At 42.1% G+C, this 24,662-nt stretch overlaps 1 protein-coding gene across 9 annotated transcripts in view; it reads left to right on the top strand.

Annotated features, from left to right (window-relative positions):
* LOC119941810 (E1A-binding protein p400-like) overlaps positions 1-24,662 on the top strand; it is a 123,047-nt gene that overhangs the window by 71,941 nt on the left and 26,444 nt on the right. For 5 of the 9 annotated variants that reach the window (XM_038762319.1, XM_038762321.1, XM_038762313.1 and 2 more), the window contains 19 exons: positions 2,588-2,755; positions 4,094-4,179; positions 4,779-5,089; positions 5,914-6,116; positions 6,215-6,384; positions 7,145-7,341; positions 7,642-7,753; positions 8,283-8,426; positions 9,611-9,781; positions 11,814-11,897; positions 12,571-12,696; positions 14,321-14,365; positions 14,458-14,611; positions 16,426-16,667; positions 16,792-16,965; positions 19,663-19,710; positions 20,780-20,916; positions 23,081-23,137; positions 23,232-23,310. In XM_038762319.1, the coding sequence (XP_038618247.1) occupies positions 2,588-2,755; positions 4,094-4,179; positions 4,779-5,089; positions 5,914-6,116; positions 6,215-6,384; positions 7,145-7,341; positions 7,642-7,753; positions 8,283-8,426; positions 9,611-9,781; positions 11,814-11,897; positions 12,571-12,696; positions 14,321-14,365; positions 14,458-14,611; positions 16,426-16,667; positions 16,792-16,965; positions 19,663-19,710; positions 20,780-20,916; positions 23,081-23,137; positions 23,232-23,310 (2,708 nt within the window). The remainder of the gene's footprint in view (positions 1-2,587; positions 2,756-4,093; positions 4,180-4,778; positions 5,090-5,913; positions 6,117-6,214; positions 6,385-7,144; positions 7,342-7,641; positions 7,754-8,282; positions 8,427-9,610; positions 9,782-11,813; positions 11,898-12,570; positions 12,697-14,320; positions 14,366-14,457; positions 14,612-16,425; positions 16,668-16,791; positions 16,966-19,662; positions 19,711-20,779; positions 20,917-23,080; positions 23,138-23,231; positions 23,311-24,662) is intronic. The other 4 variants (XM_038762315.1, XM_038762318.1, XM_038762316.1 and 1 more) reach the window with 4 other exon arrangements.

Genomic DNA, 24,662 nt, shown 5'->3' with positions numbered 1-24,662 from the left:
GGCCCACGGTTTCAATCCCTATTTTACAGATGAGGTAACTGAGGCACAGAGGAGTGAAGTAACTTGCCCAAGGTCACACAGCAGACAAGTGGTGGAGCCGAGGTTAGAACCCATGACCTTCTGATTCCCAGGCCTGTACTCTATCCACCGTGCCATGCTGCTTCTCAATGTCTGCCTCCCCGTCTCTATTGTAAGCTCATTGAAGGCAGAGAACGTATCTACCATGTGTTGTATGCTCTCAAGCACTTAGTACAGTGCTCTACATATAGTAAGCACTCAGAAAACACCATTGATGATGATGATGATGGTGATTCAATGATAGCCTTCAAGTCTATCTTGCTAATGGATATCCTTGGATGTGTATGTTCTCGGTACAGGCTGGAATATAGTCTTTCTCAGACTGATTGACCCTCTGTAGTGCTTTGCTGATTCTGAGAAAGGATTCATAAGAAGAATTCATAAGAATCCACATTTCTTCTTGTGTATGTGCTTCCAGACTTGCAGAGCATGGTCATCAGCAAATGTCTGTCTCACCCCTAGGTTGTAAGAACTTTGGGATCAGGGAACATGTCTCCTAGCTTATTATATTCTCCCAAATGCTTAGTATACTGCTCTGCCTAGAATAAGCATTCAGTAAGTACTATGATTGACATAATTTTTTTGTCACACACTAGTAGTTGCCCATCCACCTCCAAATCACAAAGAAACTCCTTTCCATCAGCTTTAAAGCACTCAATCAGCTCACCCACTCCTAACGTACCTCTCTGATTTCCTATTCATTCAGTCTTGTTTATTGAGCGCTTACTGAGTGCAGAGCAATGTACTAAGCGCCTGGGACAGCCCAATGCAACAATAAACAGACACATTCCCTGCCTACAGTGAGTTTAGAGTCTAGAGGGGGAGACCATCCAAGCCTATTACAACCCAGTCTGAAACGCCCTTTTCTAATGTCACCCTGTTTTCTGTACCTTGAGCTCATCTATCTTGCCAATAACCCCTTTCCAAAGTTCTCTTTCTGTCCTAGAACTCTCTTTCCCTTCGTATACAAAAGACCACCACTCTCTCCACCTTCAAAGCCTTATTAAAGTCAAAACTCCTTTGAGAGGCCTTCCCCAATTAAGCCCTCTTTTCTCCTACCCCCTCTCCCTTGTGCATCACCTATGCGCTTGGATCTCTACCTTTTAAGCACTAGATATTCCTCAGCCCCACAGCACTTAAGTCCATATCTGTAATTTATTTTAACATCTGTCTCCTCTTGTAAGTCTGTAAGCTTCTTGTGGGCAGGGAACATGTCTACCAATTCTATTGTGCTAGAGAAGCAGCGTGGCTCAGTGGAAAGAGCCCGGGCTTTGGAGTCAGAGGTCATGGGTTCGAATCCCGGCTCTGCCACATGTCTGCTGTGTGACCTTGGGCAAGTCACTTAACTTCTCTGAGCCTGTTACCTCATCTGTAAAATGGAGATTGACTGTGAGCCCCATGTGGGACAACTTGATCACCTTGTATCCCCCCCCAGAGCTTAGAACAGTGCTTTGCACATAGTAAGTGCTTAACAAATGCCATTATTATTACTATTATTATTATTATTATTCTGAGCACTAAGAGCTCAATAAATCCACTGATTCATACTACTAGCCCTCACTTTGTGCCTGGGTTCGACATCCTTTGACATCCTTCTAAGTGACAGACTTCATTCTAGGGTTTTCCACCTGCCAGCCCTGTTCTCCCTCACATTTTTACACTTGAATGCTTCGGTACAACCCTCGGAGATCAAGCAGACTGTCAGCAGGTGAGAGGGTTATCGGTGCTGCCAGTATTTCCCGGGAACAGCTGTCAATGGAGAGCACACCTGGGCTGTTCATTACGTTTGTTTGAGGATGCAATTTCCTCCTCAAATACCCAGTCTGAATAACGTTAACTTATTACTTTCATTACTCTCGTGCTCAATTGTGATCCCCCCACCCCCCAAATGCTGATGTCAATTGTGTCTGGTTTTGTCAGTGAAATTCTTTCAACTTGCCTTGTCTAGGCAGAAAGGTAATTGGCAAATTAACTGTTGGGTACTGGTGGGTTTAAGATGAGGAGATACTTCGATATCAGTCAATCAGTGGTATTTATTGAGCACTATATCAAGCACTTGGAAAAATCCAATATGATAGATTCAATCCCTGCCCACAAGGAACTTACTACCATGGCTTCCTCTTAGAAATGCTAATTTTAATGCTATTAAATTATTTTCCCCTAAGATGAAAAATACTGCGTTGTGTTTCCTTACTACATGAAACAGGCAAAATTAAACAGATGACACTGCTGTATTTAGAAAAGGAAGCAGAGATCTCTTTTTGTCTACTGTAAGGAAAATGAAATTGTCCCTCCATCTCTTCATTCTGGTTTATAAAGTAGCCACAAAGAGAGTACCCTAAAATTGAATTTGAATATGAAAATATGATTTGTGGAAGCAGTCACTCATTCTCTTTAAAATGAAGAACTCTGAGAGTCATCTTTTACTTGCAAAATAATGTGGCTGGAATACTGCTGTTTTGGTAAAGAAGGAACTGTTTTATATTCTGACTATTTTCATTGATTGTAGGCAGTGTTCTTCAGATTGTTTCTGCTCCAGGCCAACAGTATTTGCGCCCTCAAGGGTCAGTTGTCATGCAGACCATGTCTCAGTCTGGAACTGCGCAAAATGCTCTGAATGCTTTAGGAAATCAGCATCAATCAAGTATTTCAAGTTCTGCGTCAGTCACTCAGCAAAGTAGGTCATTTTCCTGTAAGACATTAAAACCCAGTTGGTTCTAAACTACATACATCTTGGATGTGCCACTTCCCTTATCTATGAAATGGGAATTGTGAGCCTTGTGTGGGATTAGGGGTTGTGTCTAGTCTGATAACCTTGTATCTACTCTCTGCAATTAGCATAAACATGTAATACATGATACCATTTTTATACCAATTTAGAACATGGTGCAATGCAGATTTCTTGGTTTCTTTTAGCCTGGTTTGGGTGCTGTGGAATCCAGAATGCGATGTAAATGCATTAGGCATCCCCATGTCTCTGTGAGAGAAGTTGGGAGCATGTTACATCCTCCCCAGTTTTCAGAGACAAAAACTGAGGCAAAAAATGGTTTTAATGATTTACCTCAGGTCACTCAGCCAGTCAGAGAACTGAGATTTTTTGAATTCTGTTTCTTTACCAACAAAATCTTGCCATTTCAGATAATTTTTTTTGTAATTGATTGTATTTGTTAAGCACTTACTATAGGCGAGGCATTGTACTGGGGAAGCAGCTTGGCTTAGTGGAAAGAGCCCGGGCTTGGGAGTCAGAGGTCGTGGGTTCTAATCCCTCTTCTGCCATTTTTCAGCTGTGTGACTTTGGGCAAGTCACTTTACTCCTCTTGAGAAGCAGCGTGGCTCAGCGGAAAGAACACGGGCTTTGGAGTCAGAGGTCATGGGTTCGAATCCCAACTCCGCCACATGTCTGCTGTGTGACCTTGGGCAAGTCACTTAACTTCTCTGAGCCTCAGTTACCTCATCTGTAAAATGGGGATTAAGACTGTGAACCCCACGCGGGACAATGTGATCACATTGTATCCCCCCCAGCGCTTAGAACAGTGCTTTGCACATAGTAAGCACTTAACAAATGCCATTATTATTATTATTATTATATTCTCTGGGCCTCAGTTCCCTCATCTGTAAAATGGGGATGAAGTCTGTGAGCCCTACGTGGGGCACCCTGATTACCTTGCACTTAGAACAGTGCTTTGCACATAGTAAGCGCTTAACAAATGCCATCATTATTCATTATTATTATTACTGAGTGCTGAGGTAGATACAAGCTAATCAGGTTGGACACAGACCCTGCCCGACACGGGTCTCAGTGACGTAATCCCCATTTTACAGGTGAAGGAACTGAGGCATAGAGAAGTGATTTGCCCAAGGTCACGTAGCAGACAAGTGGCGAAGCTGGGATTAGAACCCAGATCCTTCTGACTCCCAGCCCCGCGCTCTGTCCACTAGGCCATGCTGCGTCTCTTACAGCATTTTAATAGCGGATGTTGTTAAAGGAAGAGTAAACTCTGTTTTTAATCCTCAGTTGGCATACCAGGCAGAACTGCAATTGCTAACTTGGCATCTGGTGACCAAGGAATAGTAGCAAAACCAGCAGGAGCCCAAGCACAGGTAATTATTCACTTAGTACTCATCTGAAGATTACAAAATGTTTTCATTTTCTAAATTCAGATGTTATAAGAGTTCATAGCTTACATTCAGGTTGTATTGCTGAAAATAGAGTATTCTAATTAGCCCAACACTTCTGGATTTTAAACAGAATAGCATTTTCTGTTTAAAGTATAATTTGTCTACCGAAAGAGAGATTCCCTTCCTTTCTGCCCAGGTAGTGTGTACACACACACACACACACACACACACACACACACACACACACACACACACACACACTGTATATTATATTTATTATTATTTATATGATATATATAAAATGGGGAAGAATGGAGAAAAAATAAATATATTAATAAATTATAATTTTTTCTTCATTCTCCAGGAAGTACACACATATATGTGCATATATATGCATATTATATATATGCATATATAAGGGAATCTCTGACACGCGTATACATGTGTGTACTTCCTGGAGAAAGAAGAAAAAATGTATAATTTATTATTATATTTATTTTTTCCCCATTCTTCCCCATTTTATTCTAACATCATTGCGTATATTAATGTATTAAAAACGTTTCTTTCTTCTCGATTTTTGGGCGGGGGTGAAGGAATCGCTAGAGGAAAAAACTAGACTCTTAAAGGAGCGTCTGGATCGAATATTTTCCGGCAATGAACGGCGCTGTTCCAGAGCACCAGTGTATGGCAAGGATTTGTTAGGAATTTGCACTTTGTTTGGTAAAAGAAAGGTGCCTCATCCTCATTTCCCTGGAGACAATAAGTGGAGGTGGGCTGGCTTAGTGAACTGCTGCCCTTCTGCAGATACCCCTGAAAGTTCAAATGATCCACTGCAATATCTGATACTGACAGCTCACCAGAGAAAAGAATTCCTACAAGACACCATTCAAAGGTAATAATTCTCAGTGCTGTTTTTGTGAATGATTTGCCCAAGTCAAACGAAAGAACCTAAGCAATGCTATTTCTGGGGTGAAGTGGATGGTCCCTTTATCATAATGTTCTCTCTGCAGTTTGGCCACAGGATTTTGGGGTCCATGACCTTCTTGAGAAAAAGCTTTCTGCGTAAAGCCCTGCAATATCACATCCCTAACATTTCCTCCTGTGTCCCTAACTACACCTTTTCCAGTTTTTATAGAGACTTGCTTGCCCAAAGGATTGTCTATGAAATTTGGATAGAAAATAAGAGTCTTAGAATGAGCTTAAAATTATTCTCTAATTTTCTAATGATATTCAGTTAGTTACTTTTGAATGTGTTTTTCTTTTTCTGGCACGAGGTATTTGTGTGTTTAAATGGCTTTGCCACAGATAGATTTTCCGAAGTTTTATAGTCTCATTTTCAGCATTAATTTGGAGATTGAAACAGATATTATTCAATAATATTTTGGGGCTGTTAAGCAGAACTAAATGGGCATGACTGTACTTTCAAAAACACACAGAGAAAGGATTAAATTGAAGCTTCCTTTTACAGGGGATTATTTTGTGGTTTTCTCAGACTTTGCAGAAAAAATTGTGCTCCCTGATTTGCTCCTGGTGGGATTTCAGCTGATTTTGGAATTGGTGGTCAAAAATAGAGGTGTCCTGTTTCCGATTATTCTCACCTGTTTGTTATGTTTTGTTATTCACCTTTTATTATTTTATTAAATAGTTACTTAACGATTCTAAAAACCTCAGAAAAACTACTCTTTGCAGGCCTAAAAGTTTGCCATTCATTTTTAGGGTCCGCTGTGTGCTCCCTGCAGTGGTTGCTGCCCCTCCCTCTTTATATACCGTGAATCCTCCAGCTTCGTACAGCCATAAATTGAAGGTCTTAAAGCACAATCTCAAGAAGCAACTGACTCCCTACTTCCATCAGCTGCAACAGATATCAGCTCCTTACTTGTTACAGTTTCCCGATCTCAGATTGGTGCAGTATGATTCAGGTACAGGAAAAAAACAATATGTTAAAGTATCAAGTGGGCTTGCTTTGACATTTATGTGCTGTTTTATTTTTATCTTTTCTTATTCTTATGCACAACAGGCAAGTTAGAAGCACTGGCTATTTTGCTGCAGAAGCTGAAATCTGAAGGGCGCCGGGTGCTGATTTTATCTCAGATGATTCTAATGTTAGATATTTTGGAGCTGTTTTTAAACTTCCACTTTCTAACCTTTATCAGGATAGACGAATATGCCAACTCTGAGCAACGTCAGGTAGGGTTTCTGTATCATTTATATATTTCTCAGTAATCGGATGAACATCATTTTAATAATGATGTTTTCTTTAGAGAAGCAGCGTGGCTCAGTGGAAAGAGCCCAGGCTTTGGAGTCAGTGGTCATGGGTTCAAACCCCGGCTCTGCCAATTGTCAGCTGTGTGACTTTGGGCAAGTCACTTAACTTCTCTGGGCCTCAGCGACCTCATCTGTAAAATGGGGATTAAGACTGTGAGCCCCTCGTGGGACAACCTGATCACCTTGTAACCTCCCCAGCGCTTAGAACAGTGCTTTGCACATAGTAAGCGCTTAACAAATACCATCATCATTATTATTATTATTTTCTGTGCCCCATTTACCTCATCTGTAAAATGGGAATTGACTGTGAGCCCCCCGTGGGACAACCTGATCATCCTGTAGCCTCTCCAGCACTTAGAACAGTGCTTTGCACATAGTAAGCGCTTAACAAACACCATCATTATTATTAAGTGCTTACTCTACGCCCAGCACTGTGGTAGATACAAGATGATTAGATCGGACCCAGTTTCTGTTTCACATGGGACTCACAGGCTAATAGGGAGGGAGAATGGGTGTTTTATCCCATAATAATAATAATAATAATAATAATAATAATAACAACAATAATAATAATAATGTTATTAAGTACTTCCTACTAGGCAACATTGCCTTCCAAGCATAATTCACGAACGACTGCCTGAACCATCTTTTAATTGGCATTAATAGGCCTTTCATCCTTTAGGAACTGATGAAGAGTTTCAATAGAAACAAGCGGATATTTTGTGCCATCCTCTCTACTCATAGTCGTTCTACAGGTATAAATCTTGTAGAAGCAGACACAGTTGTGTTCTATGACAATGATTTAAATCCAGTGTTGGATGCCAAAGCTCAAGAGTGGTGTGAGAGAATTGGAAGATGCAAGGACATTCACATCTACAGGTAACAATGGCAGAGAAGAGCCTTTCTATAATGTAGTTCAATTTAAAAGAAGGTGTTAATAGTCAATATGCAGTTTAACGTTAGAAGTTTTTAGCCCTGTTTCAAAATGAAAACACTAGCCACCCAAATTTCCGGTTAAACAGCACCTGCCTTGAGTTCATTTTCAATTACGAGGTGAAGACCAAAATGAAACGTGGATTTTTATCCTTATAAAAATTGTGAATTGGGTGCTTGCCTTTTCTTTTTTCAAAACCTTAACTGACAAAAGCATATTTAGGTATACGTATGATATTTTTCCAGACTTGTAAGTGGTAATTCCGTAGAAGAAAAGCTGTTGAAAAATGGCACTAAGGACTTAATCAGAGAAGTAGCTGCTCAAGGAAATGACTATTCCATGGCATTCTTAACCCAGGTATTTAGATTATACTTTTTTCCAGCATAGTAAAATAGGAGTGCATGTATGAGGAAGCGTTAAAAAAAACAAACCAAAACCCCCCCACCTTTTTAGGTAAGAGGTATGTCCTCTTTCTGTGCTTACTTTAAGCCCAAATTATGTGTACTATATAAAAAAAGCTTGAAAACAAAGGATGTGTGGCTGAGTTGGCTGGGGAAGGGTGATGAGAGATGAAGATTCTTTAGAAAGAAATAAAGAGCAAAATATTTCATTTCTCCCCTTATTGAGGGCTATTTTTCAAAAAGTCTTTCTGGAAAAATTAGCCTCTAGACTGTAAGCTCACTGTAGACAGGGACTGTGTCTGTTCATTGTTGTATTGTACTCTCCCAAGCATTTAGTGCAGTACTCTGTATATGGTAAATGCTCAGTAAATATGATTGAGTGAAAGTATTTCCTCTTCATTAAATTACCTGATGATATTAAATTAATCAGCAGTAAATTAAATTTGGCTAATAGTTAATATACCGTGTCTCTTTTTTCCTTCCAGCAAACCATCCAGGAACTATTTGAGGTCCATTCTCCTTTGGAAGATTCTGGCTTTGGAGTGAAAGCTGAGGAATTTGTGGTCCTCTCTCAGGAACCCTCTCCAGCAGAAACCATTGCACCTAAGGTTGCGAGACCTTTTATAGAGGTAGGAAATAACAACAGATGTATATTTAATGATAAGGTAAGGTCACCTGGAGGAGGCAAATCAATAGAATTAGGGGAAAATGGAATGTTTTTCTGGAGTTTGAATTTCCCAGTTTGGGTCTTTTAACCCCTCTATTTAGATTTTGCATCTAGTTCTTACTTTTCTTCAGAAAGCAATGTTTAAAGGAAAGGCCCATTTCTGTGAGTTATTTGGGAAGTTAAGAATTGTTATAGCACCATTTTAAAAACAATTAAAAATGTGTCTACATTTTTATCTTTCTATTAAATGTCTTTTTAAATTTACATATTCACACATTTCAGTACCATCTGCTTGTATCAATATCTTAATATTAAAGCAGTTGGATTATAGTATATGGTTAATTAATCCCGTGGCAGGTTTTAGTTTAAGCCTAAAGCTATTCCATTGAATTTTAAGAGTCAGAACCAATTTATACAATTAATTTCTAACATACATGACATAGGTTTTCAGAAAGTACCAACATCCGTGATGAGCAAATATTTTAAAATGAGAAGGTATTGCTGTAAAAATCCATTAATCCAGAGTCCAGGTATTCTGGAAATTCCTTTTCTTCAGAAAGTCTTGCCTCTAGTCATCAGCATCTTGACTCGACCTGGGGTCAAGCACAGGCCATGAGCTTGGGTTTCTAGGAGCTCTGTGCATCCCTTGGGCTTTATAATGATGGTATTTGTTAAGCGCTTACTATGTGCAAGGTACTGTTCTAAGCGCTGGGGGATACAGGGTGGTCAGGTTGTCCCACGTGGGGCTCACAGTCGTAATCCCCATTTTACAGATGAGGTAACTGAGGCACAGAGAAGTTAAGTGACTTGCCCAAAGTCACACAGCTGACAAGTGGCTTGACTCCCAAGCCTGGGCTCTTTCCACTGAGCCACGCTGCTTCTCTTGTGTGAGAGACACCAGCAATTGGCCTTGGCTACTTCCAGCCCATCGAACACAAAGCCCATGGGACTTGGGAAAGTAAAATAAAGAAGGTAGGCATGATCCCTGCCCTCAAGGAGCTTACAGTCTAGCAACGATCTGACAGTGTAGTTTTCTTTAGGCAGGTTGTTGATTTGGGATTTTATTGTAATATTTGGCATTAAGATTTCAGACTTTTTAATTATGCTTTGGTTTTTGGGTTTTTTTTGCGAACTATATTTTGAAAGGCCCTCATCAGCATTGGACAAGAAGATGAAGAAAAGCTAAATAAACATGAGGAAGAAGCTGGAGAAACAGGATCGGAATCGGTCATTGAAGCTTTAAGTTCAGACTGTCGTGAGCTAAAATACAATGAAGAGCCATCACAGCTGGAGGCGTTAGTTGCAGTTGTCGATCAGGTAAATATTTTTTCAAGTAATCATTATCACATGAGCTTCACTTGTACTGATGTATTTTTTTAAATATAGTTCTTATATTTGAAATAAAATAATGAAGTTTTAAGGTATTTATTTGTCTTAGGTGCACTAAGTATGATTAAATGAATGAATGAATAGTACAACAGTGTGGCTCAATGGAAAGAGCATGGGCTTGGGAGTCAGAGGTCATGGGTTCAAATCCTGGATCGGCCACTTGTCAGCTGTGTGACCTTGGGCAAGCCACTTAACTTCTCTGTGCCTCAGTTACTTCATCTGTAAAATGGGGATTAAGACTGTAAGCCCCACGAGGGACAACCTAATGACCTTGTATCCCCAAGCGCTTAGAACAGTGTTTTGCACATAGTAAGTGCTTAACAAATACCATCATTATTATTATTATTATTACAACGAGGAATCCAGACTCCTGGGCTAGGGTTATGCTTCTGGGCGACTTTGGTAGGAGTGGGTAATAATAATGACGGCATTTATAAAGCGCTTACTATGTGCAAAGCACTGTTCTAAGCGCTGGGGAGGTTACAAGGTGATCAGGTTGTCCCACGGGGGGCTCACAGGGGATGGTTGCTAAAAGATGTCAACGAGACACTTAGTCAGCCAATTATATTTATTTAGCGCTTACTGTGTACAGAGTACTGGACTATCAATCAATCAATCAATCAATCAATCGTATTTATTGAGCGCTTACTATGTGCAGAGCACTGTACTAAGTGCTTGGGAAGTACAAATTGGAAACACATAGAGACAGTCCCTACCCAACAGTGGGCTCACAGTCTAAAAGGGGGAGACAGAGAACAGAACCAAACATACCAACAAAATAAAATAAATAGGATAGAAATGTACAAGTAAAATAAATAAATAAATAAATAAATAGAGAATAAATATGTACAACCATATATACATATATACAGGTGCTGTGGGGAAGGGAAGGAGGTAAGATGGGGGGATGGAGAGGGGGACGAGGGGGAGAGGAGGGAAGGGGCTCAGTCTGGGAAGGCCTCCTGGAGGAGGTGAGCTCTCAGCAGGGCCTTGAAGGGAGGAAGAGAGCTAGCTTGGCGGAGGGGCAGAGGGAGGGCATTCCAGGCCCGGGGGATGACGTGGGCCGGGGGTCGACGGCGGGACAGGCAAGAACGAGGTACAGTGAGGAGATTAGCGGTGGAGGAGCGGAGGTTGCGGGCTGGGCAGTAGAAGGAGAGAAGGGAGGTGAGGTAGGAGGGGGCGAGGTGATGGACAGCCTTGAAGCCCAGGGTGAGGAGTTTCTGCCTGATGCGCAGATTGATTGGTAGCCAGCGCAGATTGATTGGTAGCCTAAGTGGACTAAGTGCTTGGGAGAGTACAGTATTACAACAGAACAAATATATTCCCTTCTCACAGTGAGTTTACCATCTAGAGGGGTAGTCTTGGCCTGTTGCTGCTTCTCTTGCATGCACATCTCCATTATTATTATTATTGTGGGAATTGTTGAGCACTTACTATGTGCCAGGCACCATTCTAAGCACTGGGGTAGATACAAGCTAATATGTGCCAGGCACCGTTCTAAGCACTGGGGTAGATACAAGCTAATCAGTTTGGACACAGTCCATCTCTCACATGGAGCTCAGTCGTAATCCCCATTTTACAGAGGAGGTAATTGAGGCACAGAGAAGTTAAAATGACTTGCCCAAGGTCACACAGCAGACAAGTGGCAGAGCCAGAATTAGAACCCAGGACTTCCAACTCCCAGGCCCATGCTCTATCCACAAGGCCACGCTACATCTCCTTTCCTCCTGAGCCCTCTCTAGTTGATGGGTGCCCCACTGCACCGGTCTATTTCTGCCTCTGTCTCTCTGAGGCTAGGGAGAAGAGTTCAAATTTTGTGAAAATTCCTTCCGTCTACGTCTTCCTTACTTAGGGAGTGTGTGGGGGTTTTTTTCACCTAATTTTGTGAAAAGCTAAATAATCTTTGCTTAGACATACATTCATTTTGTAATAATAGTAGTTCACATATTTTCCCACACAGCTTACTCCTATAGAGAAATATGCTTTGAATTATCTGGAGTTCTACCATATTTCCAGTGATGAAAGCGAACCAGGAGTAGTAGAGGTAGGGGAATCAATTTCTGCTATTTGGAGTGCATATAAGATCTCCTAAACGTGTATATAACTTAACGTACCATTTTCCCTAAACTTTGTGTACAGAAATGATGGCGTGAAATGATGAAGAAACTTGTGTCTCTCAGGGAGCTATCAATAAATAGCATTTAATTGAAATTTTATTCTGTGCAGGGCATATACACTGAGCTCTTGAGAGGGGATAATAGAGTCAGTAGACAGGATCCCTGCCCTCAAGGAGTTTACAATCTAACAGGGGAGTCAGACGCTAAAATAAATTGCGGGTAGAGAGAAAGAGCAGTTTTTAAAGATTTGTACATATATGCCCTGCCTGGCCTTCCTACTTCTCTGCAGTCTCGCATTTTCTCTTGCCTTCAGGACATCTCTCCTCAGATATTCTGCCATCATCTCAACCTTAACATGTCCAAAACAGAACTCATCTTCTCTGAATAATTGGTCTTCGTTGGGGTTTTTTTTGCCAAATTACATAAATTGGTGTATAGTTCTTTTAAGAAGAGTGATTAAAAAGTATAACATTGATCTTTATTAATTGTATTTACAGCAATTATGGAAAGTCATTTTAAAGTAGTTGACAATCAAGATTAGGTTTCAGATTAACGTTAGGAATGTAAAAATAATTTCTATATCATTGAATTTTGAACTAGGGCGAGTTGAAAGAAGTGAAAAAAGTGTGGGAACTTCAGCACCTGAGGGAATTGAAGGAAAAAGAAAATGTGCTTCTAGAGAAAGAAGAATTATTTACATACACCAGAGAAGATGCATATAACAAGGTAACTACATCTGCGATATTGTATTTCGTTGAAGAAACTGTCTGGAAAAGTTTTAATGAGATTTACAAAGTGTGAACCATTGCATAAAATGTCTAATTTGTTCTGGGAGAGCTACTGAGCACTGAATTAAGGCCCCTCTGCCAGTCTCTGCATCAATCTTCCAGATTGATGAATTCGGTCTCTGGAATCAATCTTCTCTCAGCTGAAATATTCAAGTAAAGATATAGGGAAGAGGGGAGAGAATTTGAGGCCCAGTTGAGAGGGTGGTGGGAGAGCTCCTTGGTCCCCAAAACAGTATTCTTCTTAAAATCCACGGGTGTTCAGCCTCCCGTCTGGGTTTCCTGAAGGATTAGCACCAATCCTGTTGGTGGGAAACGATCAGAGAACACTGCTCATTATCAGGTCATAAACAAACTCTTCAACTGGGTGGTGGAAACTCAGATAGGGGCGCCTAGGCACAGTCATAATCCAATCAGATAATAATAATAATTATGGTATTTGTAAAGCACTTACTGTGTGTCAGGCACTGTTCTAAACGCTGGGGTGGATACAAGCACAGTGCCTTTCCCACGTGGGGCTCACAGTCTCAGTCCCCCTTTTACAGATGAGGTCACTGAGGCATAGAGATGTGAAGTGACTTGCCCAAGGCCACACAGCAGATAAGCGGCAGAGCCGGGATTAGAACCCATAACCTTCTAACTCCCAGGCCTGGGCTCTATCCACTATGCCATGAAGCTTTATACACTTGGCACACCCGTTGCATCCCCAAAGCAAGCCCTGGTACAAATTAAGCCCAAATTAGTGTCACGCAGGCTCAGGAAATCTGGGTGCTAGTCCAAGCTTGCTAGGTTCCTTGAACACCAGTCTTGTCAATAAGGATGTTATTTTCATGCAAAATGCTGCTAGGCAAGAGGAACAGTAACAGCTAATTTTTCAGACATTTAGTAATCAGGGCAGGTATTATTTTGTAAAGCGTTTTCCAAGATGAATCACCCAAATGATTCTTTAACTGAAATTGGGCATCCACCAGCATACCAGCCGACCAGTGTTTTAAAAACCTAGCGAAGAGTAGCTTGAAGCAATGTTGTGTAAGAGCAGACTACGAGAAGTCACCCGCTGCAGACAGACCCCATCTGACACACAGCGATCAAGAGAGGGGTTGTTTTCTTTGAGCAGAGATTTCAGGAAGCTCAGAAGAGCAGGAGGCAGATTGAAAGAGTGACAGGCACTCCAAGTGTCAACTATCTTCATACGTCCTGAATATGGATTGGAGTTTGGGACATTCATGGCCCTGGCGATCCACACCTGTGGTAGTACCTCATTGTTTGTAGCATCGTCCATTTCAGGGGTCAGGCAGCCTGTGGCTCTCCAGTCACATCTGGTTCTTCTTGATATCTATTGTGACTCTTGAACAGAGACCTCCATTTTGTGGGGGCTTTGAGGAAGGGAGGGATGTGATGAGCTGAGTTGGGAAGGATGTAAGAAGTGGGTCGTAGGTGGAGGAGCTGAGAGGGAGGCCAATAATAAGGAGGTGATGGAGTCCATGGTATACTAGCCGTTGCTGTCATTTGCTCTTTATGTTGATTAGAGTCCTTTACTCTAAATAATGGCCTTTGTAATTTAGGAATATGTTTATGAGGCTCCAGATGGACAAACAGAAGTAATGCCAGTAAGTTAAACTGATTAATTCTCTTCCGAAAAACGGACATTTGGAAGGTTAGCTATAATGGAGCAACCACGTAACCCGAAGTCTTTCTACAGCTCTGGACTCCACCTACCCCGCCCCAGGATGACAATGACATCTATATCGATTCCGTTATGTGTCTGATGTACGACGCCACCCCCATCCCCGAATCCAAACTACCTCCGGTATATGTGAGGAAGGAGCGTAAACGACATAAAGCAGATCCTTCTGGTAATTGCCTTATTTAGAAAACTTTCAGAGATTTAATGGCCAGTTCAAATTTTGCTTAACTTTCTGAATTTTCTTCCATCCTACCAACTAGGTACTTTAATCGTAGCCCAGAGTTCGTTTTCTATTCATTTTGAAATGGCTCTCTTAATAATCATAATGATGGCATTTATTAAGCACTTACTATGTGCAAAGCACTGTTCTAAGTGCTGGGGAGGTTATAAGGTGATCAGGTTGTCCCCCCGGGAGCTCACAGTCTTCATCCCCATTTTACAGATGAGGTAACTAAGGCCCAGAGAAGTTAAGTGACTTGCCCAAGGTCACAAAGCTGACAATTAGAGAAGCAGTGTGGCTCAGTGGAAAGAGCATGGGCTTTGGAGTCAGAGGTCATAGGTTCAAATCCTGGCTCTGTCAATTGTCAGCTGTGTGACTTTGGGCAAGTCACTTAACTTCTCTGGGCCTCAGTTCCTTCATCTGGAAAATGGGGATGAAGACTGTGAGCCCCCTGTGGGACAACCTGATCACCTTGTAACCTCCCCAGTGCTTAGAACAGTGCTTTGCACATAGTAAGCACTTAATAAATGCCATTATTATTATTATTATTATTATTATTATTAATTGGCAGAGCTGGAATTTGAACCCATGACGTCTGTCTCCACAGCCTGTGCTCTTTCCATTGAGCCACGCTGCTTCACTTTAGAACCCAAAATTTTGACTTTCCTGCTCTTGTTTAAACTTGTACTATGAAGAACTAAAATGTTTGACTGTTCCTTGTAATGCAGTCATTTTTTGGTGTAGAATTGCTTAGAAGGAGAAGTATCAATTTGAAAATTGATAGGAAAGCAGCATAGCCTAGTGGAAAGAGCACAGGCCTCGGAGTCAGTTACCTTGAGTTCTAATCCCAGCTCCTCCACATAATAATAATAATAATGGTATTTGTTAAGTGCTTACTATGTGCCAGGCACTGTACAAAGTGCTGGGGTAGATATAAGATAATGGAGTTGTCCCTGTCCCATATTGGGGCTCCCAGTCTTAATCCCCATTTTACAGATGAGGAAACTAAGGCACAGAGAAGTGACTTGCCTAAGGTCACATAACAGACAAGTGGCAGAGTCGGGATTTAAAACTAGTCTGCTGGGTGACCTTGGGCAAGTCACTTAAACTTCTCTGTGCTTTAGTTACCTCATCTGAAAAATAGGATTTAAGACTGTTGAGTACAACTTTGTCCAACCTGATTATCTTGTATCTACTCCAGTACTAGAGAAGCAGTGTGGCTCAGTGGAAAGAGCCCGGGCTTTGGAGTCAGAGGTCATGCGTTCAAATCCTGGCTCCACCACTCGTCAGCTGTGTGACTTTGGGCAAGTCGCTTAACTTCTCTGGGCCTCAGTTGCCTCATCTGTAAAATGGGGATGAAGACTGTGAGCCCCACCTGGGGCAACCTGATCACCTTGTAAATTCCCCAGTGCTTCGAACAGTGCTCTGCACATAGTAAGCGCTTAATAAATGCCATTATTATTATTATTGCTTAGTATGATGCCTGGCACATAGTAAGCTCTTAGTAAATACCACTAAAAAAAAAATCTATAGAGATCCCTGTGGTTAGTAACTGATTTCAGGAAAAATTATACAGTAACATAACAATGAGTCAATCACTTTTTGACGGTAGTTCTTAAGGGCTTTTTTCACTGCCTTGATCATGTGCATTGGGTGTGTTTATCATGGAAATGTTTCCTCTCTTTCTCTCAACATGTTCTTTTGATTCCCCTTATAATTGCGTGTGCTGAACCCAATGAAGTTGACCCACCTCCCTATTCTAGCCACAGGTAGGAAAAAGAAGCAGCGGCACGGCGAAGTGGTCATCCCTCCTCGATCGTTGTTCGACCGGGCGACTCCGGGAATGTTGAAGATGCGCCGCGAGGGCAAAGAGCAGAAGAAGAACATCCTGCTGAAACAGCAAACCCAGTTCGCCAAGCCTTTGCCAACGTTTGTCAAGCCGGCCACAGAGGCCGGTCAGGACACCGCAGAGTGGCTCATTAGTGAAGACTGGGCGTTGCTCCAGGTAAAAGGATTTTTCCTCATTAGGGTTTCTCTGAGGAGACTGTCAGCTGTGCGTGGGGCCTTGTCTCCTTTCAGATTGGACCTCCCGTGATGGGTTTGATCTGAAAGGCCTTTCTCTTCTCTAGGCCGTGAAGCAGTTGCTTGAGCTTCCTCTAAATCTTGCCATCCTGTCAGCAGCGCACACGCCCAACTGGGACCTCGTTAGTGACGTGGTTAACTCCTGTAGCCGAGTTTACCGGTCCCCTAAACAGTGCCGGAACCGATATGAAAATGTCATCATCCCAAGAGAGGAAGGGAAGGTGAGTTTCCTAAGCGCTTGTGGGTTGTTGTTTTTTTTTGTCCCTGACTTTGTAACATGTTCATTTAATAATAATAATAATAATGATGGCATTTATTCAGCGCTTACTATGTGCAAAGCACTGTTCTAAGCGTTGGGGAGGTTACAAGGTGATCAGGTTGTCCCACAGGGGGATCACAGTCTTCATCCCCATTTTACAGATGAGGGAACTGAGGCACAGAGAAGTTAAGTGACTTGCCCAGTCACACAGCTGACAATTGGAGGAGCTGGGATTTGAACCCGTGACCTCTGACTCCAAAGCCTATGCTCTTTCCACTGAGCCACACTGCTTCTCATTTATGTTATCTTTATTACAACATAGTCTTAATTGAAAGGAGTTATATTGTTTTCCATTCCTCTAGACTGTGAGCTCGTTGAGGGAAGGGAATGTGTCTGTTATATTGTACTCTCCCAAGCGCATAGTAGTGTGCTTTGCCCACAGAAAGCGCTCTGAATGAATTACCTATGGGCAGCACAAGATGAAGAATGCCTTGATTATTATATGACTTTTTTGAAAGAATAACTGACATTTTGAGAAGATTCATTTGCGGCAACTAGCTTACTACCCTTAGTCTTTGATAAATTACATTTTCCCGGCGGCAGGCGATTGCTGTCATTGAGTAATCTCAGGTTGTTTTAGTGACGATGGATCTGAGAACTTCTTCCATTACTTTTCTGACATCTTTTCCGTTATTAATTGGGCTTCCAGCTTTTCATTTTGCCTTAGGTAACCATACGTCAGTCCCCATCTTTTGGAAATGTATATATGGAACCCTTTTCTCACGTGAGCTCTTTTATTACTGAGTGACCCAAGAGCCAGTGAGATTTCTCTCCGTAATAGCATTCACTCTGATTTGCGTTAGTGCCGAATGGGATATATCGGGTGCCTACTTTGTGCAGGGCACAGAACTAAGAGCTTGGGAGCAAACAAAATAATTAGTAGGCAAATTCCTCATCCTCAAGGAGCTGTAAAATAAATTACAGATTGGAGAACAAGGAAAGGGGGAATATGTGCTGTGTAAGTGAGAGATGAGCTAGTGTCAGTCAGTCGTGTTTATTGAGTGCTTATTATGTACAGAGCACTGTACTAAGTGCTTGGGAGAGTACCATATAACAATAAACAGACACATTCCCTGCCCACAATGAGCTTACAGTCTAGAGGGGGAGGCGGATATTAAAATAAATAAATAAATTACAGATAAATACGTAAGGGCTGTGGGGCTGGGGGGGAATAAAGAGATCAAATCAAGTGCAAGGGTGATGCAGAAGGGAGAGGGAGAAGAGGAAATGAGGGTCTAGTCAGAGAAGGCTTCTTGGAGGAGATGGGCCCTCATAAAGTCTTTGAAGTAGGGGAGAGTAATTGTCTGTCGGATATGAGGAGGGAGGGCGTTCCAGGCCAGAGGCAGCCCGTGGGTGAGAGGTCATCGATGAGCTAAATGAGAATCGAGGTACAGTGAGAAGGTCAGTATTAGAGGAGTGAAGTGTGTGGGCTGGGTTTTTCCCAGACTGAGATCCCTTTTTCCTCTCCTCCTCCCCATTCCCCCCGCCCTACCTCCTTCCCCTCCCCACTGCACCTGTATATATGTTTGTACAGATTTATTACTCTATTTATTTTACTTGTACATATTTACTATTCTATTTATTTTGTTAATGATGTGCATCTAGATTTACTTCTACTTATTCTGATGACTTGACACCTGTCCACATGTTTTGTTTTGTTGTCTGTCTCTCCCTTCTAGACTGTGAGCCCGTTGTTGGGTAGGGACCGTCCCTGTATGTTGCCAAGTTGTACTTCCCAAGCGCTTAGTGCAGTGCCCTGCACACAGTAAGCGCTCAATAAATACGATTGAATGAATGAATGAGGGGGGCAAGGTGAGTCAGTGCTTTAAAGTCAGTGGTGAGGAGTTTTCTGTTTGATGTGGAGATGGATGCTTAAGATATAATAAGTATGTGTGAAAATGGTGTGAGAAGTTGAGGGCACTTAAATGCCAAAGTGCTGAAGTGTCAGTTGGTAGGGCTAGAACCAGGGGAGATGAGAGATGAAGTGGGGAAGGCCTCCTGGAGAAGATGTGATTTTAGAAAGGCTTTGAAGTTGGGAAGAGCTGTGGTCCATCAGATAGAAAAGTGTGCTAGAGTAGAAAAGAAAAAACTTGCTCATAATGTAATTTACCCCTTAGGCAGTGCAATCGAACAGACTGCAGAAAGCATTCCCTCTTTAAATCACACTTCAATATTTTATGAAGCAAAACACAGGTGAAGCCTGGTACTTTTTAATGATAAGATCTAGAATTTAACTGTCAGTTATTACAATTTGAATTTTGTTTTCTGTTAAAATCTAGGAAGGCCCCCTACTTTGAATGTCCACGAATATCTCTTTAATTTTCTCTAGTCAGAGTAATAATTTCATTTCAACATAGTCTTCATTTGGATGCAATTTTCTTTGGAAAATTTTGTTGTAGAACTTTCTAATAACCTCATTTTTAATGAGTCCAAATAGACCTCAGAACGGTGTAAGTCCTTACTTGTCTACAGACAAGCTTTAAAAAATGTTCTCAAACATGAGAAATGCATTATTGTTTTGCTTGCTGAAATGGGAACTGATGATGTATATGCCTGGGGGGAAAGTGACATAGACTTGTTCGACTCTTATATTTTATAGCTAATGTTTGAAGCTAATCCTAAAAAGAAGACAAAAAGCGTGTATAAGGTAGGTAGTTGCCTCTGCTTTTAAAATTATCGTTAGAGCCAATGTTGGAGACTAGCTTCCAGTGAAAAGGCATAAATATATATATTCAATTGGCCCATATCACAGATCGTTTTCCCTGTGGCAGATTATTATGTTGGATTTGCTTCAGAGATGGGACTGGATCTTTGATTTAAAGGTCTCTGTGAAATATTTTCTTGGCAGTATTGCATAGGTTTTCAGTGAATTTTCATCATCAGTGGTATTGAATGCTAACTTTGTGCAGAGCACTGTATTAAACACTTAGAAGAGTACAGTAGAGTAAGTAGATTCGATCACTACGCTAAAGGATTTTATAATTTAGCAGGGGAGATGGGCATTACAGACATCTATAGGTATGTACATAAGTGCTGGAGTGAGTACCCAAGTGCTTAGTAGATATGGACTCAAGTGCATGGGTGATGAGAGAAAATAGGATAGGGAGATGAGAGATTAGTCAACAAAGCCTTCTTGGGGGACATGTGATTTTAGTAGGCTTTGAAGATGGGGAGAGCAGTGGTCTTCTAGGGGTGATGGGGAGGGAGTTCCATGAAGGAAGAAGGGGATGAGCAAGGGGGTCAACGGTGAGAGAGACAAGAGCACGGCACAATGAGTTGGTGCTAGAGAAGCAAAGTGCACAGCCTGGACTATAGTGGGAGAAGAACGAGGATAAGGAAGAATGAGTCAGCTGAAGGAATGCCTTAAAGCCATTGTTCAGGAATTCCTGCCTGATGGGGAGATGGATGGACAACCATCGGAAGATTTTGAGGCGGAAGGAGATGTGCACAGAATGATGTTTTTGTGAAACGATCCAGGCAGCAGCGTGAAGAATAGCCTGGAGAGGGAAGAGACTAGAGGGAAGGAAGTCAGCAAAGAAAGTGATGCAGTGGTTAAGACAGACTATGACAAGTGCCTGGACTAGCATGGTGACAGTTTGGATAGAGAGGAAGGGGCAGATCCTGGAGCTCTTGTGAAGATAGAAGAGGTGATCGCATTGAAAAATGAAGTTATTCATGCATCTTTTAAAGACATTTGCTTTCATTTTGTTTTCTAGACCAAGAACAGCCGTCCACTTCGCACTAACCAGATCTACGCCCAAGACGAAGGGGCCACTCACACCCAACTTTATACTAACCATTTCGAAATGATGAAAGTGATAGCAGGAAAGAGAAGCCCACCTATTAAACCCTTGTAAGTTGAATGAAAAACAGCCGCTCTGTTTGAGAAATTGTTATTGCCTATCTCCCAGTTTTTCAAACCCGATTTGCTTTCTTCACCAGCATTTTATCTCAGCTTCGTCAGAGTGTCTGCTTTTGGAAACCGTTTGATTGATTTAATGATCGGAGCAACTATTTTACGCAGTTCTCTTTTTGAGCATCATGCAGTGATCTTATCTACCCCAAGCGCCACCATTATTCCCAACTGTAATTTTTAGGAGAAATTTCCCAAATGAGTGGTTTTCCTGTAAGCGGCACCCAGCCCACAAACACTCTCCATTAGGGTCACCTCACCCAGCTAGTTCTGCCCAGGAATCGTGATGTCCCCACGTTGACCTGAGTGTTTGTGACTATTATAACCTTTCCGTACTTGTCCCCTCCTTCCATTCCACTTCCTCGGTGCGTGATCTCAGGGAGATCGCTAGAATCCAGGGTAGCTTCTGGATGAGGAGAGGAGGGCACAACTGCTAACATTCCCAACATCAACTCTCCGTCATCGGAGTCAGAAGGACCTGCGTTCTAATCCCAGCTCTGCTACTTGTCTACTGTGTGACCTTGGGCAAGTCACTTCACTTCTCTGGGCCTCATTTCCCTCATCTGTCAAATGGGGACTAAGAGTGTGAGCCCCATGTAGGTCAGGGACTGTGTCCTACCTGACTATCTTGAAACTACCCCAGTGCTTAGAAGGGTGCTTGGCACACATAGTAAGTGCTTAACAAGTACCATAATCATCATTATCATTATTATTGAGCACTTACTGTGTGCAGAGCACTGTGTACAAGAACAGTGCTTGGCACATAGTAAGCGCTTAACAAATACCATCATTATTGTTATTACAAAGCACGTGGAGAGTCTCATGTAACTGTTGGTAGACATGTTCCCTGCCCACAACAAACTGACAGTCTAGTGGGGGAGACAGACAATAGTATAAATAAATAAATTACGGATATGGCCATAAGTGCTGTGGAGCTAAGGGAGGAATGAATAAAAATAAAATTCAAGTGCAAGGCTGACAGAGAAGGGGGTGGGAGAAGAGGAAATTAGGGGCTTAGTCGGGGTAGGCCTCTTGGAAATATAGACTTTTGGGCTAATCAGGAAATAAGCACAAAGGAAGCATACACTTGCATCTACTACCTGGCCTTCAAAGCCCAAACCGCAACAGAAAGTAATAGTAATAATAATAATAACAATAATAATAATAACGGTGTTTATTAAGCGCTTACTATGTGCAAAGCACTGTTCTAAGCGCTGGGGAGGTTACAAGGTGATCAGGTTGTCCCACATGGGGCTCACAGTCTTAATCCCCATTTTACAGATGAGGTAACTGAGGCCCAGAGAAGTTAAGTGGCTTGCCCAAAGTCACACAGCTGACAATTGGCGGAGTCTAGATTTGAACCCGTGACCTCTGACTCCAAAGCCCGTGCTCTTTCCACTGAGCCACGCTGCTTCTATAATAATAATATAATAATAATAAGTGTGGTATTTGTTAAGCTCTTACTATGTGCCAGGCAGTGGTCTAAGCTCTGGGGTAGATGCAGGTTAATTGCGTTGGACACAGTCCCGGTTCCATATGAGGCTTACAGTCTTAATCCGCATTTTACAGATGAGGGAACTGAGGCACAGAGAAGTGAAGTGACTCGCCCAAGGCCACATAGCAGACCATGTATCTTTTTATTATTGTATTGTTCTCTCCCAAGCGCTTAGTCCAGTGCTGTGCACACAGTAAGCGCTCATACCAGGTCCTTCTGACTCCCAGGGCTGTGTTCTATTCAACTGGGCCACGTTGCTTCTCATCTTCCTTTCATTAAGTTTGCCCTAAAGCTGGAAATTCAACAACTTTTAAGCAGTAGACCTTATCATTGTACAGCACTGAACAGTTTCCCTTGGATGTGATATTCAGTGACCTAATGACTGGAGAGGAAGATTCACTCTTTTCAGCTTAAAACAATTTTCTGACATTTGTTCCATTTCTACCCTTTAGGATTACTGCAGTTTTCTGATTTTGGATGCGTGCCTTAAGTGTGTGCGTGTTCTTGGAAGCATTAAATAGGAAACGCTGTTTTATCCAATAAAGTGTATACAATGAACTCCTGCTAGGTAGTTTTTGCTCTCAGGCATGTCTTTGTGATTAATTTTAGGCTTGGCATGAATCCTTTCCAGAAGAACCCGAAGCATGCCTCAGTGTTGGCAGAAAGGTACGTTACCAGGAGTTCTCAAGAATTCACTTCAAAAGAAGCAATCAGGTCTTGGAAGTGTGTCTCTAAACCTCTTATTTACTTTGTTTTCTAGTGGAATCAATTATGACAAGCCACTGCCACCCATTCAGGTTGCTTCATTGCGGGCCGAGCGGATTGCTAAGGAGAAAAAGGTGAGAGGATCAGTATTGTGTTTTTTACATCACTTGGACGTTCTTTTTTAAAATGTGAGTTTTATGATATCATCTGGGATGTCCCCCCATTAGCACTACATACTGTTGGAAATTAGATCTAATTTGTGAGGATGCCGTGGATAAAATTTTGATTGGTTATAAATATAAAATTGTTGGTGCTGACCTTGGGCAAGTCACTTGACTCCTCCATGCCTGTTACCTCTTCTGAAAAATGGGGATCAAGATTATGAGCCCCATGTGGGACGTGGACTGTGTCCAACCTGATTATCTTGTACCTACCCCAGCGTTTAGCCCAGTGCCCGGTACATAATAATAATAATAATGATGGCATTTATTAAGCGCTTACTATGTGCAATGCACTGTTCTAAGCACTGGGGAGGTTACAAGGTGATCATGTTGTCCCAAGGCGGGTCTCACAGTCTTAATCCCCATTTTACAGATGAGGTAACTAAGGCCCAGAGAAGTTAAGTGACTTGCCCAAAGTCGCACAGCTGACAATTGGCAGAGCTGGGTTTAGAACCCATGACCTCTGACTCCAAAGCCCGTGCTCTTTCCACTGAGCCATGCTGCTACATAGTAAGCACTTAACAAATATTATAAAAAAATCTATTTAATAATAATAATGATGGCATTTATTAAGCGCTTACTATGTGCAAAGCACTGTTCTAAGCGCTCGGGAGTTTACAAGGTGATTAGGTTGTCCCACAGGGGGCTCACAGTCTTAATCCCCATTTTACAGATGAGGGAACTGAGGCCCAGAGAATAATGATAATAATAATAATGATGGCATTTATTAAGTGCTTACTATGTGCAAAGCACTCTTCTAAGTACTGGGGAAGTTACAAGGTGATCAGTTGTCCCACGGTGGGGCTCACAGTCTTATTCCCTATTTTACAAATGAGGGAACCGAGGCCCAGAGAAGTTAAGTGACTTGCCCAAAGTCACCCAGCTGACAATTGGCAGAGCCGGGATTTGAACCCATGACCTCTGACTCTAAAGCCCATGCTCTTCTCCACTGAGCCACGCTGCTTCTCTTGACTTGCCCATAGTCACACGGCTGACAAGCAGCAGAGCTGGGATTTGAACCCATGACCTCTGACTCCAAAGCCCATGCTCTTTTCCACTGAGCCACACTGCTTCTCTTGACTTGCCCATAGTCAAACAGCTGACAAGCGGCGGGGCCGGGATTTGAACCCATGACCTCTGACTCCAAAGCCCGTGCTCTTTCCACTGAGCCACGCTGCTTCTCTAGTTCTTCCAATCCACCAATCAGTGGTATTTATTGAGCGCTTCTAGTGTGCAGAATGTCAGACTAAGCACTTGGGAAAGTA

Source organism: Tachyglossus aculeatus, chromosome 21, assembly GCF_015852505.1.
Source record: "Tachyglossus aculeatus isolate mTacAcu1 chromosome 21, mTacAcu1.pri, whole genome shotgun sequence".
Lineage (NCBI taxonomy): Eukaryota > Metazoa > Chordata > Mammalia > Monotremata > Tachyglossidae > Tachyglossus > Tachyglossus aculeatus.
The sequence above is the reverse complement of the archived record's forward strand: the minus strand, read 5'-3'. Positions and strand labels throughout refer to the sequence as shown.